General features: G+C 39.0%; 1 protein-coding gene across 2 annotated transcripts in view; it reads right to left on the bottom strand.

Annotated features, from left to right (window-relative positions):
* castor2 (cytosolic arginine sensor for mTORC1 subunit 2) overlaps positions 1–12,764 on the bottom strand; it is an 80,022-nt gene extending 67,258 nt beyond the window's left edge. For both annotated transcript variants that reach the window (XM_062485092.1, XM_062485093.1), the window contains exons 1-2: positions 12,384–12,764; positions 3,209–3,279 (exon numbers count right to left, since the gene is read on the bottom strand). In XM_062485092.1, coding sequence (XP_062341076.1) covers positions 3,209–3,279; positions 12,384–12,496 — 184 coding nt within the window. In that variant the 5' untranslated portion in view covers positions 12,497–12,764. The remainder of the gene's footprint in view (positions 1–3,208; positions 3,280–12,383) is intronic.
* Between the last annotated feature and the right edge of the window lie 4,764 nt (positions 12,765–17,528).

Genomic DNA, 17,528 nt, shown 5'->3' with positions numbered 1-17,528 from the left:
TCCACTAAATAAATGTCAAGCTTATTTACGTTTTTGGGGGCATATTTTCAGTTAGCAGATGGTACTGTTTGAATCACGATTCCATCTTCTACTGCCGGGTAACGTCGTAGAATAATCTTCAAAGGGGGTTCTTTATTAATGAATGCAATATGAGTAGGCTAAATGCCTGAACATATCACGAGAAGGGAAAACTTAAAAGGACGTTTAAGTCATAGATATTAGGTCAATTTTTACACCGGTCTGCCAAATTTATTCGTTTTGATTCAGCTATGAGGCTGCCTCTTGCAGGGGAAATGAGAAGACATCATATTTAATTCTACACTTCACTCGTATTTTCAGTTGTAAACGAGCAGCACAAAAAAATGCTTTTAAATCTATGTAATCTTTATAAATAATAAGTATGCATTTTTATATAAAATATACAGAAATATCAGTTGTAAAAATGTCATTAAAAAACGGACCCCTGTGCAACCGACCCAAGCAAGCACACCCTACAATTTCTCCAGAAATTGTATCCTCTCTAGTTTATAATTTGTTTAACTACATGCTCTTATGCTCATGCTCTTACACACTGCTTTTTCACTGCATTACACAATTGTATCTTGTACATTTGTATTTTTTGTAATATTTGTATTTTTGTATTTTTATATTGTAATTTACGGCAACTTATATTTTATTTTATTGTATATTTAATTTAATTCTAATCACACTTAGTACTGCTAGTTTATGTACCCTTAGTATAGATAGTCCACATATTTAAATTTTAGGTCCCTATATGTTTATTGTTTGCACCTTCCTGCCAAAGCAAATTCCTTGTCTGTGCAAACTTTCATGGCAAATAAATCCCATTCTGATTCTGATTCTTATGTTTGTTCCCATTGGCACTTATTTGCTTTTCACAATGTATGCTTAATGTACATGTTATATTGTTGTTTATATTTTTGCAAATCTATAAAAAATATATATTTTAAATCATTGGGGATATTGCGTGTAGAATTCTGAGGACATTTTTTTTTTTTATCCATTTTGGAATAAGGCTGTAACATAACAAAATGTGAAGTGCTGTGAATACTTTCCGGATACACTGTAACGGTACCTGTAAATCAGCATCTGAATAAAAAATGTGACGAGAAATGGGCAGTGTAGTTGCTTCTTTTTTTTTCTTCAAGAAACTGCTCATTTGTAAATTTGCTCCGACTTTTCAACTAGCTAGATAGCGTTATTCACTTCAATGCAGTGGAGACGCAATAGTTAAAGATCCTGTAAAGTAAATTCCATGATTTGCTTCTCAGTACATTATATACGTGTGAAATGAGTTCCTGAAAGCATGTGCAAAGCGCTAAAACTTTGTCACACTGAAATGTGGAATTAAACCGTAGAACAGTTTCTCTTCCGTTTTCAGATCAGGTTTTAATGGGTGGGTGCCAGCAGTTCATCACTCAGTTCTGTGTGCTTGTTATAATTATACTAAATCACTTTTCCAGAGGTATCTCTGCTATGAGTTAGTGCAAACCGTTAACTTGATATTAGGCTACTCGGTGTATAATGATGGTATTTTGGTGAAATGGTAGCTAATGTGCTAGAAGTAGCCTAGTTGGAGAGCTCACTGTCTGCTGTCTCTGGTGTCAATTTTTACTGTTACAGCTCAGGGGAACATTTCATTTATATGCATCTGTATGTTTCACTCATTGAACAAATAAATTCTAATTCTATACGGTTTTGTTCGGCTTGACGTAGCGTCCATTATCTGGGTCGTAGGTAGGCAGCGAGGGGCGGAGCTTCAGCTCCTTCAGGCGACACGCCCCCCCAGTCTCAAGCAGAGAAGACTGCTGATTTTCTCACGATTTCAAAGCTTAATTTAACATACTTGTCTGTGTTTTTTTTTCATTCGAATTTGGATGGGTAGTTAATAACACATTATTCTGTGGTGTGGTGAACTTAAAACTCGTTTTCAATTCCACTTTACAGGATCTTTAATGTTAGCCAGCTAAGTTAGAGGCTAGCTACACAAAACGAAATTACTGTTAGAGGGACAGTTTATTAGCGTTGGCTAATTAATAGCTAACACTATGCCAACAATCTCCGACAACAATCTTTTTGTTGTGACAACCTTCATACCAATGTCTTTGCAGACATGTATGTACCTCTCACATTTTTTGGTTTGTACCGCAACAGAAATTAGAATACTCTACAGTGGAATACCTGCGCCTGTTTCGCAACACTTCTAGTATGCAGTGTTTCCCACAGATTAGAAAGCAATTTGTGGCGGTTCAAAATAATTCCTTTGTTAATAATTCGTTTTTCGTTTCGTAAAAAGTAAAAAACTTTAAATCGTAGAGTAGAATAAACTGGTTTAAATAAGCCTAAATACAAAACTTCCTACCTAGTAACCCTTATAGCAACCATGACAGTTTCCGTTTAGCACGCGTAGATATCTCAGGAACTTAAGGTCGGCATAGCGACGGACGCGTCCTTGCATCGGAACAGCATTGTGACGTCAGGTAGGACACTATTTGGCCCTATGACAGTATTTGGCCTGACCGCTCCCTGACGCCCACAAATGATATACAATCTCCCGGAAACCGGGTTTCTGTATTTAGAGCGAGCGAGAGACTTTCCAATGGTCATTTCTGGTACTGACAGGTGCATATCGCACGTCCTGTTTGTCCTTTCCTAGACTTTTAGCTACGGTACTAATGCTGAAGGCTTGCTGATATTGCATAGCGTCGTTGCTAACGTGTGCTGATGTTGTGACTGTGTGTATGTAAGAGAGACGCGTGAGTGACAGAGACGGAGGGAGAGCAGGGAAAGGAAATGCAGCTGAACGAATACGCTGCGTGTTTTAAATAGGGTTAAAAAAAATAATAATAACGAAGCGTAATATGTGACGGCCGGTATTGATTCTGTGGCGCACCGCCACAAATTAGTCTATGTGTGGGAAACACTGCATGGTAACCAATGAGGGTCACCCTGGAAACCAGTATGTAATGATGTGGATTCACTCGCTCAACCAACCACAAACCAAACCAGTGACAGCTTGGCCTCTGTTAACCCATAATGTAAAGAGGAGAGCTGATGGGGTGAGATGTGGTGTGGTAAAACCTTGGCAGCCAGTCAAGATACAATAAATTAATTGAAAGATTATGACCTACACACTTATGTGTATTTGTATTTGAAATAGATGTATAATCTATAAAAAATAATACACCTTTGAAGCCTTCTTCATCCACGATAATGGTATAGTCCTCTGGAGTTTCAGTCAAACTGAAAAACTTGCATCTAGATAGGAAAGAGGAGGTTTAAAAGAAATACTGGTTAATATTAGTGAAGAATTGTACATCCAATTTACAACAGTTTCTAATTCATCATTAGATGAATTAGAAACTTCATTCATTCTTAGTTGAAATACAATCAACATATAACAGTGTTTCCCCAAGGATTCTTTTAGGGAGGGCGGTTGACCAAAATGTTACCTCCCATTCATTTTCAATGGAAGTCACGTGACAGGCCCCGCAAGGCAGTATGAGTCTGTGAGAAGATACTTGGCAGCGTGAACAGGTAGCCAAGTAAGAGAAGTTAACCCTATTCTATGCGTTTATTAGGGCATTTCATAGTCTGTATATAGATGGACGACGCGTCTCCACTTCCTCCCACTGTACATAAATTAAGCCAAAATATCCTGGATACGGGTGCTGCCATCTTGCGCTGAGATGTCATTTGGAGCCAGAGTCTGCGCAGTAGTGATCGGGTGGTGGAGCCAAGGTATCAAGGTCCCACCCATACACCTGCCCGACCCAATCGCGAGCACACACTAACCCCTTTTTATATTGTCAAATAACTAATTAAAAACAAACTGATCAGAACTTGAACAGACATCAGTGTGATAAGAATTACCTAAAATAACAGAAACCATTTTTGGGAACAAATTATTTTACGTGCACACCCAATTTTTCATGTCCACTAACATGGAGGAGGTAGCACTTATGACCTATACTGCAGCCAGCCACCAGGGGGCGATCGAGACGCTTTGGCTTCACTTTTGGGGAGCTGTCATGTTTCCATAAAAATATACATTCAATGGGGCATTTTTGGACGAGCAACGTATGTTGCCAGTCAAAAGTAGCTAGCATAACACAGCTAGCACAGTATAAGTAGATGCTATTCCCAGCAGCTCGCGAGGAGCGAATAGGCGAATTCACGCAAATGTTGTTGCTGCCAGTGGAGCTAGTGTAGGCCTACTCATCGACAGGTGATCAGGTGTTGATAACAACGCAACGCAACTAACTTTAGTTGCAAATTAATCCAACTTTTGTATGTATGAAAACAGCTTTATTTTACGATATTCTTTTTTAATTGCCCAATTCTATACATTTTATCATACTTTTAAAGGGGGGGGGGGGCAATTTGGCTCCAAAACAACAAAAACATGTCATTTAATGACACAGGAGTTATATTTAAGCCCAATCCTCATCGCTACATAAAATTACACCTTACTGTTGTTCAGCTCTAAATATCTGAGTGATACTGTATGTTGTGTTTCAGCTCTTCATAATATGAGTAATAAGAACAGTTGTCAATACCTTGCTGTCACTGGTATTGCAAGCATGAGAGCTGCTTTTGAATATTGTCAGTCAATACATAAGGCTATGCAAACATACACAAATGTATGAAACACTGAGGCTGGACATCTTCTGCTTATTGTAATACTGATGGTAGAACATAGACTGGCTCAGATTTTTGAGACCATGATACTAAGGATTCTGAAAAGCAGATGATATCTGTAATGCTTCTTCATAATTCTGCTGTGCGTCAGCCCCTAAAGATTCTTCAATGGCCCACGTGCTCCAAACATCTCATGTTGTGCCATCACATCAACTCAGCTATCCATGCATGGTCTGATATGGAGTGTTTGCAATGGAAAGTTAAAGACAGGATAGGTAAGTTTTGCAAACCTAGCAATTTTAGCTGGAGAAAGGATTCAAACCAAAATATAGCTAAATATAACTATGCCTCTTACTGGTTTTGAACCTATAAGCTTTCAGTTGTATGCACAACATCTCATCCAATTGAGCCATTCTCAGACCAGGACATTTTTGGTTCAGTAACTGGATAATAAAATAAGACGTTTCTCCAAGGCAAGCATTTTCAGATTTGGTTCAAGCTCAAATAGCTGTAATTCAGTCATATTTTCACTTATCAAGGTGAAACTTTGCACGGTACTTCAGGGGTGTGTCACATTAAAACCTATTAGGTTTGAAAAAAATTAAATAAAATGTGAAAACCATCATTGGGTGTGCTCAAGCCTTCGGCGAGAGCACAACCTTTGTTCTCTCACATATATATTATTATTTATTGTTTATTGTTTATTTTCGCCCCCCTAAAACTCAGTCAATATTTGGCCTACATACACAACGGCGGTGTCAAAAGGTTCGTCTTGGTAGCGATTGCGTTGCTTCTATTGGAATTTACGTTCCGTTGCATGATTTGGGCTTAAGTTAAGTTTTTGTGGCGAAAAGTGAAGCTAACGGTGGCTAATTTGCTAGCCACAGTCACTGACGTTACTAACGTCACTACGCCATTAACGTCACGAAAACACGCGTTACTACCTGTAGAAGAACATTCGTTTCGCATCTGTTAACTTGGGGGATAGCTAGGCTAACTATAGCTTTACTGCAAGGCAGCTGCAGGAACGCCACAAGCAAAGAGGCCAGGGTGATAACTATTTACTCATTTTACTTTGTGATATGACACACAATTGTGATGTGTAATGTACAATATAAGCTGATATTATTAAGGAAGTACATCTACTTTCGGAAACAGTAGTCTACTATTTCACTGAAATATTAGCATCATGACATTAGCCTGTGTTGCCCGGCCAACACATACTACAGTGGTCTATGATGTATCTGTTTTCAATCGTTAAAATAAACATTCCTCACATATACATTTTCGTTGTAGGATTTATTATGACATTAGATTACAAGTAAACGATTTGTGGGTGAAATTATCATTACCCGTGGTTTCAATCCAGTGTATCACTGCAACGCTGTAGCCTACGCGAGACACTACAAAAACATTTACACAGCTGTAGGAAGTCAAACGGCGACAGAACATGTTCGGCACTCCCCTTACTTAAATCAAAAGTCTATCTAACTACTAACCTGAACTTCATTGCCACAGCCTAAACTTTGTCAATCTGTTCATGAAAATAATTAATTTCAGCCTAAACCGTACAACGGAACGTTAAATCCAATTCAACCAACGCAATCGCTACCAAGACGAACACAGCAGTAGTCTAGTCTGTACTACTACTGTACCGTAGTAGTACAATTTACCGGGGCAGCTTCTCCACACAGGGCTATATCGCATTTTGCGTTGTTACTGACAATGATCGCTACCAGTGAGCTTTTTATGAATGAGCGATTTTCCACTAAATTAATGTCAAGCTTATTTACGTTTTGGGGGGCATATTTTCAGTTAGCAGATGGTACTGTTTGAATCGCGATTCCATATTCTACTGCCGGGTAACGTCGTAGAATAATCTTCAAAGGGGGTTCTTTATTAATGAATGAATGCAATGAGTAGGCTAAATGCATGAAAATATCACGAGAAGGGAAAAACTTAAAAGGACGTTTAAGTCATAGAGATTAGGTCAATTTGTACACCGGTCTGCCAAATGTATTCGTTTTGATTCAACGATGAGGCTGCCTCTTGCCTCTTGGGGAAATGAGAAGACATCCATTTCATTCTACACTTCACTCGTATTTTCAGTTGTAAATGAGCAGCAAAAAAAAAATGCTTTTAAATCTATGTCATCTTTATAAATAATAAGTATGCATTTTTATATAAAATACAGAAATATCAGTTGTAAAAATGTCATTAAAAAACGGACCCCTGTCCAACCGACGCAAGCAAGCACACCCTACAATTTCCCCAGAAATTGTACCCTCTCTAGTTCAAAATGACATTTGACTTAGGGACACAAACATCTTAAGGCAATGTGGACAGTTACATAAATACACCCCTTTCAGCCATGTTGTATTATATAAAAGATTTCCCAAGTAACTTTTTGAAATACATCAATTGTACATATATGTACGAAATTTCAAAGTCAATTGGATCTTTGGTTCAAGAGAAGAGGAATTTTGAAGGTTTTCCCAAATTATCACTGTACAGGAAAATCCATCATGGCGGACATTATGGGTCCTCTAGACCTTTTTGAAAGATGAGGCACGTACACCAAGTTTCAGAAGAATTGGAGGAATGGGGTTGCAATGCCATTACTTTGAAAAGTGGACATTTGGGCGTGGCCTGATGTGGGCCATTCTTGGTGTGGGCGTTAGTTGTGGCATGTTGTATCAATTTTCCAAATTTTAAAACCCTTTACCGATGAGTTCATGAGATAAATTACAATAATAACTAGAGAGGGTACAATTTCTGGGGAAATTGTAGGGTGTGCTTGCTTGCGTCAGTTGCACAGGGGTCCGTTTTTGAATGACATTTTTACAACTGATATTTCTGTATATTTTATATAAAAATGCATACTTATTATTTATAAAGATTACATAGATTTAAAAGCATTTTTTTTGCTGCTCATTTACAACTGAAAATACGAGTGAAGTGTAGAATGAATATCGCTCATTCATAAAAAGCTCACTGGTAGCGATCATTGTCAGTAACAACGCAAAATGCGATATAGCCCTGTGTGGAGAAGCTGCCCCGGTAAATTGTACTACTACGGTACAGTACTAGACTACTGTTCGTCTTGGTAGTGATTGCGTTGGTTGAATTGGATTTAACGTTCCGTTGTACGGTTTAAGCTGAAATTAATTATTTTCATGAACATATTGACAACGTTTAGGCTGTGGCAATGAAGTTCAGGTTAGTAGTTAGACTTTTGATTTAAGTAAGGGGAGTGCCGAACATGTTCTGTCGCCGTTTAACTTCCTAAACAGCTGTGTAGTGTAGATGTTTTTGTAGTGTGTCTCGCGTAAGCTACAGCGTTGCAGTGAGCTACACTGGTTTGAAACCACAGGTAATGGTAATTTCACCAACAAATCGTTTACTAATGTCAGAATAAATCCTACAACGAAAATGTATATGTGAGGAATGTTTATTTTAACGATTGAAAACAGATAACGCTACATCATAGACCACTGTAGTATGTGTTGGCCGGGCAACACAGGCTAATGTCATGATGCTAATACTTCAGTGAAATAGTAGACTACTGTTTCCGAAAGTAGATGTACTTCCTTAATAATATCAGTTTATACTGTACATTACACATCACAATTGTGTGTCATATCACAAAGTAAAATGAGTAAATAGTTATCACCCTGGCCTCTTTGCTTGTGGCGTTTCTGCAGCTGCCTTGCAGTAAAGCTATAGTTAGCCTAGCTATCCCCCAAGTTAACAGATGCGAAACGAATGTTCTGCCAAAGGTAGTCACGCGTGTTTTTGTGACGTTAGTGACGTAGTGACGTTAGTAACGTCAGTGACTGTGGCTAGCAAATTAGCCATTGTTAGCTTCACCTTTCACCACAAAAACACAATTTCAACTTAAACCATGGAACGGAACGTAAATAAAAATACAACCAACGCAATCGCTACCGATACGAAACTTTTGACACCTAGGTTGTCTATGTCCAAATATTGACTGATCCTTAGGGGGGCGAAAATAAACAATAAACTAGAAAAGGCTGTTACTGCGAAACAGCAGTGAGAATGCTGAAAACCTGAATGGGGATAGCTGACCATGCTAAAAAAGCGGAAATTTGTGAAAATTTAGTAGAAAGTTATAAGCTGAAGCGCCTGAAAGGTATTTTTAAAAGGGGCTGAAGCTGGACGAAGGTATAAAACTACATAAAAGCAGCCCGACCAAAAACATTTTTACCAATGGGCCGCTGTCAGTTCTTTATGGGCACCGGCCCGACCAAAAATAAAATAAAAAAGCCTTTAAATTATATCGGCGATTCGGCCCAAAAATGCGTCGGCCCACCGGGCTAATGCCCGGTATGCCAGATGGCCAGTCCAGCCCTGCCTCAGAACCTGATCTAGACACTGTGTTGTAAATGGTTTGCTAAAAAACTCAGAAACTCAGGTAGTTTAGCTTTCATTAATTGGACTTGTGATAGTCAGCTATTGAATACCATAAATGGGGAGGCTAGGTTGGAGGCCTTGTTCGCTATCTCATTATGTTTCTTTACAACTTTGAACCTAACACAAAGTACAAGCATTCAATTTCAAGGCTATAATCTGATTATCATGGCCCCATTGTTGTGGCAGTTTGTTTTTGCAAGTGTTTTATTACATCTGAGAGTGGTTAGTAAGAAGTGCCAATCAAGCCAGTTAGTCGAAGAAAGTAAAGGGAGAGCATGCATTGGTGCCAAATGCTTTTAGTATTCACGGTTCTAACCCTTGATTAATGTGGTGACATGGGCTATATTCCCTTATGTGATCATTAAAATTATTATTGACGTAAATACATTCTTATTGTGTGAAAGACCTACTCGTTTAGACATGGTTTGAATTTATTTCTGATAAGACAAGTCAACGGTCAAGATAACATTATTGCATTTGTTCTGGAAACAGTTTTGAAAACAAATTTAGCATTTCAGTGCAAATCATAAACCACAATGAGGCACTTTCTTTCTTTTTCCTTAAATTACAAATCCCATTGTTTGTATTCCAGATCCAGACAATACTCAAGACTGTACTACTGCCAACAACAAAGCATTGTTTTTCTCTTATATTTAAAGGCAGGGTAGGTAACATTGTTGAGAAGCACCTTTGGTCATATTTGCTCAAATAAGCTTCATAACTTGATACAGGGATGGACTGGTCATCTGGCATACCGGTCATTTGCCCAGTGGGCCGACGCATTTTTGGGCCGAATCGCCGATATAATTTAAAGGCTTTTTTTTGGTGTTTTTTTGGTCGGGCCGGCCCATAGAGAACTGACAGCGGCACATTGGTTAATTTTCTTTATTGGCACTGGCCTGACCCAATCAAATCCTGGAACCCCCTTCCCCTGATTCATAATATCGCCTCCCGCAGGCCCTGAGACACGAGCTGTTGTCTAATGCGTATGCTGGTTTAGCATCGTTAAAGTTTAGCATCGCTAAAATGGAGAAACGACCACCAAAGCGCAAGGAAGGCGCAGAAAAGTTAAGGGACAAAAATATTTTAAAAATCTAAAAAATTCCCCAAAAAATTGCCAACATTTCGAACATGTTTGGGGGGGCTTTAGCTGCTTCAACATCAGCATTACCTGTAGAGGAAGGAGGAGAGGTAGCTGGCTCAGAGAGGCAGAAACATACTGACAGGGTCAGGGAAGAAGCCGAGGAGGAGGAGAGTGACCATGACAGGGCCATGGGAGCGAGTGAGGAGAAGATGGAAGAAAGAGTAGTTGACGACGCGGTAAGGAGTGGGCAAATTAACAGGGACTCAGGAAGGGAGGGAGGTTGTGTGTTTTTCTGTTTTGTATTTAGCAGACACTTTTGTCCAAAGCGACAAAATATAAATTTTACAATGACTAAAATTAACAGTAAACTGTTTTAACAGTTGCTAAGCCAATATTAAGCAAAATAGTAATAATAACAATACAATATCAATATGTATATATTTTTAAATACCTTAAATTTACAAATCATAACTCTAAGAATTAATTAATTATTTAAGTGTAAGATTAACAGATAAGTCTTGAGACCCTTCTTGAAGGATCCAAAACTATCACATGAACGCAGAGCACTAGGCAACTCATATTATAGAATGCACGCATATTTTAAGGACTCTGTCTGCAGGGAATGTGTCTGACCAGTCACGGTGGATGTGGGCCAAAAATGCCAGCGCCGATTTTTTGTTCGAGTCCAGCCCTGTTCTGAGGACTCACCATACATCAAAAGATTACATGCATTGTTAAACACTTATGCAGAGGTAAAGCTAGATTAAATTCCTTCCTGAACTTTTTACCAATTGTGATCTCGATTCACCATGTCTACACATCTGATTTGTGTCCTAATCAGTTAGATATCACATTTCGGGGAGAGTTCAAAATTAAAAAAACTCTAGATGGTAATCAGCATTCAATGAGGTTCAGCCTGTGCTGCTAGGCTTTTTATTAGCATCACAGACATTCAAAATGAATGTGAGGCACTTCACACAAACTCTCTAAATGAGTTTGTTTAAGGTTAAGCTACAAGGCCACAACCTTTCAGTAACTTTATACACAAAATTATGCAGCTAAAGTACAAGGGGTACTTGGGACATACTGAGAAGCCAATTAACAAATATAGCCAGATTGCCCAGAGACAGACTTGACAGCTGTAAATTGGCCTAAATCAAATCCAATCTGTATGCCAATGTCTTTATCTTAAAGACCATGAGACATTTCATGTATAGAAGTCCCAAAAGGAAAGGTCGGACACGTTTAGTGCTGGTTTCATATCTTGAGGCCTATATGTGGAGTCAGGTGGCTGAGCGGTTAGGGAATCGGGCTAGTAATCTGAAGGTTGCCAGTTCGATTCCTGGCCGTGTCAAATGACGTTGTGGGCTTGGTCAAGGCACTTCACCCTACTTGCCTCAGGGGAATGTCCCTGTACTTACTGTAAGTCGCTCTGGGTAAGAGCGTCTGCTAAAATGACTAAATGTAAAAAATTAAATATGGTTAATTCCAGTGGTCACTAAAGCCTTAAATCAAAAAATGAAACCATAATGTGAACAGTTGTCTAGACAGATTGACCTTTGAGATGTAATTTTAAATGCACAAAAACAGTGGCAGATCAATCACTTGTTTTATGATTAACAGGCTTTGTCTTACATGTTCAATAAATGTAGTCTAGACTAAAATTATAACTGTGGGCCAACTTGCGGACAGTTTTTGTTGGATAGTCTATAGACAAATGCTGAGGCCCGGCGCCACAGCCTAAAACAATTATTGATAGCAACATGACACATTATTGTGCATCATCGCAGGTTAGGCATGTCTCACATTGCCGGTTCAAGTTTGATTTAAAGCAACCATCTCCCCCATATAATTTTACAGCTACACAACGGAAAAACAACACGACAGCGATGTAAGCACGTAGACACACACCCCTTCACGTTGAGCGTACGAAAACGAAAAACAGCAACAACAACAAAATCTAAGAAATTGTAGGCACCCGTGCAGAAAAGGGTTATTGAAATTGGCGGTGTTTACGCATACTAAAACAACGCATACTATTGTGTTTTTCAAAAGGTGCGAAAATAACAGCCCTACCAAAATGTAAATGCAACGTTTGCCCTTGTCATTAGTTCACAATCAGGTAGGCTAAGGCGTAGCCTATAACGAGTGTTACATTAACCAATTTTTAAACATTGTTCATATCCTCAAAGCTACTTACCTTGTTTTAGAGGGCAGGAAGGCGAGTTTGATTAATCCATGAGTGCAAATCTGAATACCCTCTTTTGCTATACTCGCTACTTTCAAACTGTGTTCTAAAATATGTAACTCCATCTTTTCCGTCTTCTCATTTGAGGAATAACTAAAATAATATATATTCTTAATAATACATAAATAAATGCACCTATGTAGATCTTATTAAAATCGTAAAACGGAGATGAAAGCAAGGGAGTGATAAGGAAAAGTTGTCTTCTAAGGAAAAGAGAGGTAGAGAGAGGGTAAAGAGAAAAGCAGGGCGAAATAAAAAGAAAGCACAATGAGGTAAACGGGAGGGAGAAGAGAGAACTGTCGATCCCCGTGTTTTCTCTCCGACAAGGATTGGAATCGTCCAGCAGCTGGTAACAGTGAAACAAACAACTTGCCACTCAAAAGAGGGGGAGGACCTCTGTGGAACAGGAGCATGTTGGAACTTGTAGTTCAGTATTTCCAATGTCGTCATAGGATTACTGGGGAATATAGGATCTTGGAATATTGGAGGGGGTTCAAACTATTCTATTGAATAAAAAATATTATATATCTATATATAATACCAGGTTACACTGAAGACAGTCATAGTTAGACCATGAGTCTTGCATGTGTATTTTCTTCACATATTGTGATACGTTTTTCATGCCTCAGTTCACATAGAAACCTAAATCATTTTCACATTGGGAGTACCCTATCAAATGTATTTGTTTGTATACATATACAAAACAGTTTACACCAATTAAATCACCATTGTTGCTTCCAGGCACTTTTCATGCAAGATCACTATTTATGAAACCATCAGTAAGGCAGTAGCAAATGTGATTTCTTGACATTTAAAGGGGTGATTGACTGGGTTTTTGGGGTATTTCACACTGTTCCTTAAGGTCTCCGAATAGGGTATGTAACATTGGTCGGGGTGAAAATGGCCCGGATGCTGTTCGATACATCCAGTGAAATTTTCCCCGGAAAAAACGCTAGGTTTTCTCCTTTTATGGTATGCTCATGAATATATAGATGAGCTGCGCGCTGATTGGTTGGTTTACAACAAGTGAAGCTGCGGAGCAAAGACACAACACTCACTGAAACAACGAAGGTGGAGACTTGAAATAAAAACGTACAAATAAATCTATTGTGTCTACACAACACTGTTTTTAACAGATAACATGACTAGATATCATTTGAAATGATTACGTTAATTGTTTCCACTTCAGTTGTCGAAGCAAACAGGCCTTAGGTGGGTAATGTTAGCACTACAGCTTAGCAAACAAACTATCGTGATTCAACTTTATGGACGTCTTTGCAGAGCTTTTTTGTTCAGGGGAAAAGGCCCGCGGAGAAGGAGAGAATCAGTTCATTTTTCAGAATAAAACGTCTTTCAGACTCTGATAATCAATTAAAAGGAAATAATGTTATTAATTATTTTTTGTGCGGCCCGGTACGAAATGACCCACGGACCGGTGGGCACTGGTTGGGGAATGCTGCTCTAAAGACCCGGCAATTCAATCAATTTCCCGGCACATTTGCAATGTAATGCAATGCAGATGTGCACACCGCCCCCTACCAAACAAGATGGGTAGCTCGGTCAGCAGGGAGCTGAAGAAGAGCGGCTACTGACGTCACTCTGCTGCGCCGCTCAGAATGCTTTTTCGTTCATTTTGCATTTCTGCAAATGCATTTGAATTTGAATTGTGGTCACGATTTTGCAGCCACGTTCTTAAAATGAAAATGCATTTCTGGAAATGCATTTGAATTTGAATTGTGGTCACGATTTTGCAGCCACGTTCTTAAAATGAAAATGCATTTCTGGAAATGCATTTGAATTTGAATTGTGGTCCCGATTTTGCAGCCACGTTCTTAAAATGAAAATGCATTTCTGGAAATGCATTTTAATTTTCAAATTTTACATTTCAAATTGAATTTTGGTATCTATTTGCTGGGGCATATTTTGAAAGTTAAATCTCAAATGTCTATTTCTTTTTAATTTTAATTAAGTGAAAGATTAAGCACTCTTGAAGAAGAAAATTTTAATGCAAATAGGATGATTGATTACTAATTTCATTTATGAGTCAAATAATGCAGCCACATTCTTAAAATGAAAAAGCATTTCTGCAAATGCATTTGAATTTTGGTCACGATTTGCTTCCATACAACTCAGCTTCAGTTAGCTCTAGCTATCTTGCTGAAAAATAGATCTTGCTGAAAAATAGATCTGGACAAACATGCATCTTGAATTGTAGATTTACATGACAACGCGGGTTATTTATTTAAATTAAACACAGTCAGGAACATGAAATAACGTTAGCCCCATTGCCAATAAACTAGGCTAAATCATCACATTCTATATGCTCTTGCGTCTAGGCAAATACAACAGTCTAGGTGTTTTCGCCATCTAGCTGTTCTTGCATTCCTTCCAAATCAGCGTTAATAAAAAGCAGAGGAGCTAGAGTCTAGCTAACCAGTCCCCCCAGGATTTCGCGGGCCTTTTTTGTGATAGTTGCGGGCAAAAATTCCTGATTTCGCGGGAGCTTGTCCAAAAAGTTGCGATGAAAGTTGCAGTGTTTTTTAGGTGTTTGTTGCGATGAAATTGCGGGAGGAAGTGAAAGTTGCGATAAAAAGTTGCGAATTTCCCTCTTTGTAATTTTAATTGAGTTATTGGTTGAAAATTAAGTAATTAACAAACATAAAAAAAATAAAACTATTGAAAAATGGTCCCCTAAATAACCTTACTAACATGCCAATTTTCATCATGTCCCATTTTTTATCCTTATCCAACCAGGATTTACATTCGCATGCATTGAAGGGAGGAATCTCCCTTTTTTTAACAAAAAAGATTGAAATCTAGTCTGAAGTCTGCAATACCGCTCTCGGCTTCTACACAACTCGGCGCTCTCACGCTTGCCAGGCATAGACAGTAGAAGAAAGCACACGCAGCAATTGACTGGTTGGGCAACCCTGGATACAGGACTGTTAACGGTTGAAGTTCATGAACTTTCTTTCAATGAACGCGTTCAGGCGCAACACTGGATTTAACCCCTACTGGAGAGAGTTGTGGGAGACGACAATGATTGGTCAAAGTTGCGGGCAAATTGCGGCGATTGGTTAAAATTGCAACGTCGCGCTGAATTCGCGGGGAATCGTTGAATTCGCGTGAATTGGTGCGATCGCAACATCGCAAATTCCTGGAGGGTCTGGTTAACATAGACATGCATGGCTGATGTTTGGCTATACCGTACTGTAGCGTAGAAGATCTCTGCAGTTCGACAATCGACACATTTGCGCGAACCATTTCACCAAGGACGGTTTTGAAAACCTGGGACAATGTAAAGCAGGATTTGCTATGAAGCTGTTGCTGAAAAGAGGCGCTTTCCGACATTATGTTCATCACAACCGCAAGCTGTGGTATGATTTTGTCGGTAACAGTTATTAGCAATGCTAACGTATCCTGTATCTAGCACCTGCCTTTCTCCACTTTCAAATAGATAATCTAGACAGGCGTTAGCAATAGGCTAGACTGCTATTCGTTTTCTGGCTATTTTTTTCGAAAGCTTCCCTTCTAATGCCGACTACAGCTAGTCTAGCTAGAGTCATTAGTAAGGTATGTTGATGTGTTTAGAAACATATTTAGCATTCTACCTATGCTAGATACAGGAGATGTTAGCATTGCTAATAGACTAACTGTTTGCGACAAAATAATACTTACAGCTTCCGTTTGTAATGAGCATAAGGTTGGAACAGCACCTCTTTTCAGCAACAGTGGCTTAGCAAATCCTTCTTTAAATTGTCCAAGGTTTTCATTCAAAACTGTCTTTGGTGAAATGGTTCAAGCAAATGAATAAATGAGTGTCGAACTTCACAGGGATCATCTCATAGAAAAACATAAGCCATGCCCGTCGAGTGTCTGGTTCCTTGGGAAGATTATAACAAATGTCATAATTCCCTGTACAGTCTGGAACACTGCATTTACCACCATAGTCCATTTTCAATATGCTAGATATATGCAGCGCGCAGCAAATTTGGGGGCGTGACCAAGGTACAGACCAGAGGCTCTGGCAGAGCCAAAAAAGGTGGAGCCACCGAACTGACGTCAGTTCTGTGTCTTTTTCAAAACCTACTGTTTTACAGCTACATTTTTTAATTGTGAGATTTGCATAGGAAAGAGGTGTCAATGGAATTTGAGGTTCACTGTATGTCCATTTTACCCACTGAACTGTCGTTATTCAACTGTGACAAGGTAAATTCGGTTCTGCAATCAATGACCCCGTTAAAATAAAATAAAAACTAAGTCAGTTACGTAACCTAGGTAATTTAACAAACATTGACATTTTTGGGAACCTGCGTCTATTTCTTTCATTTTAAATTTAAAAGCAGTAAGTGGTATCAGTTCTTTGAGCTTTAAATCATTCTGCAACAAATTCATAAGGACAGTATAGACTCCATGGCTCTCTTCATCGGTACTTATATGCTGTCAGACCAGATGAGCCCAGTATTAAAACTAGTTTTATTTTTCACAGGCGCAATGACTGGTGGTCACAGAGGAGCCAGTTGAATAGTGCCATAAACCCGACAGGCTCCTTTTTGTCTTGGGCTAAGATCATGTAGTCGCTGATTCCACAAAGGCCAAAGGGGGGAAAAGGTCTGACGTTGTTCAGTTCCTATGATGCTGCCCTTTGACGTTTTCTTCAACGCAGCAATTCCTGCCTCTTTTACAGTATGTTGCCTCAGTGCCATTTCAATCTTCCATTACCTGCTCTTCCCAAGGAGACAGAGCTTGATAGTTTGGAATAAGCTATCCTTTTCACCAGGTCTTAAAACCGCATATTCTAAAATGCCCGGCGCGGGGCGTCAGCTTCCAATTCATTTTCAATGAAATCAGGCGTTGACGCTCGCGTATGGCATTGTGGGAAGGCAAGCGGAGCGGAGCGTTGCAAATTGGATTTTCTCAACTTTATGTAAATGAGGAGTGTGAAAACGCTAGCGTTGGCCAATCGGATTGGTTTCTTATTTCTTGTAATGTAGCAACTGTTGGTCATGGTAAACATTTCTAGGTTTTACAATTTCAAGATGGAGGAGAAACTTATTGTATCAAATCACATTTATTTGTATAGCCCTTTTTACACGC

The sequence above is a fragment of the Osmerus eperlanus genome, chromosome 19 (genome assembly GCF_963692335.1).
Source record: "Osmerus eperlanus chromosome 19, fOsmEpe2.1, whole genome shotgun sequence".
NCBI classification, from domain to species: domain Eukaryota; kingdom Metazoa; phylum Chordata; class Actinopteri; order Osmeriformes; family Osmeridae; genus Osmerus; species Osmerus eperlanus.
This window is presented reverse-complemented; position numbering and strand designations above follow the sequence as displayed.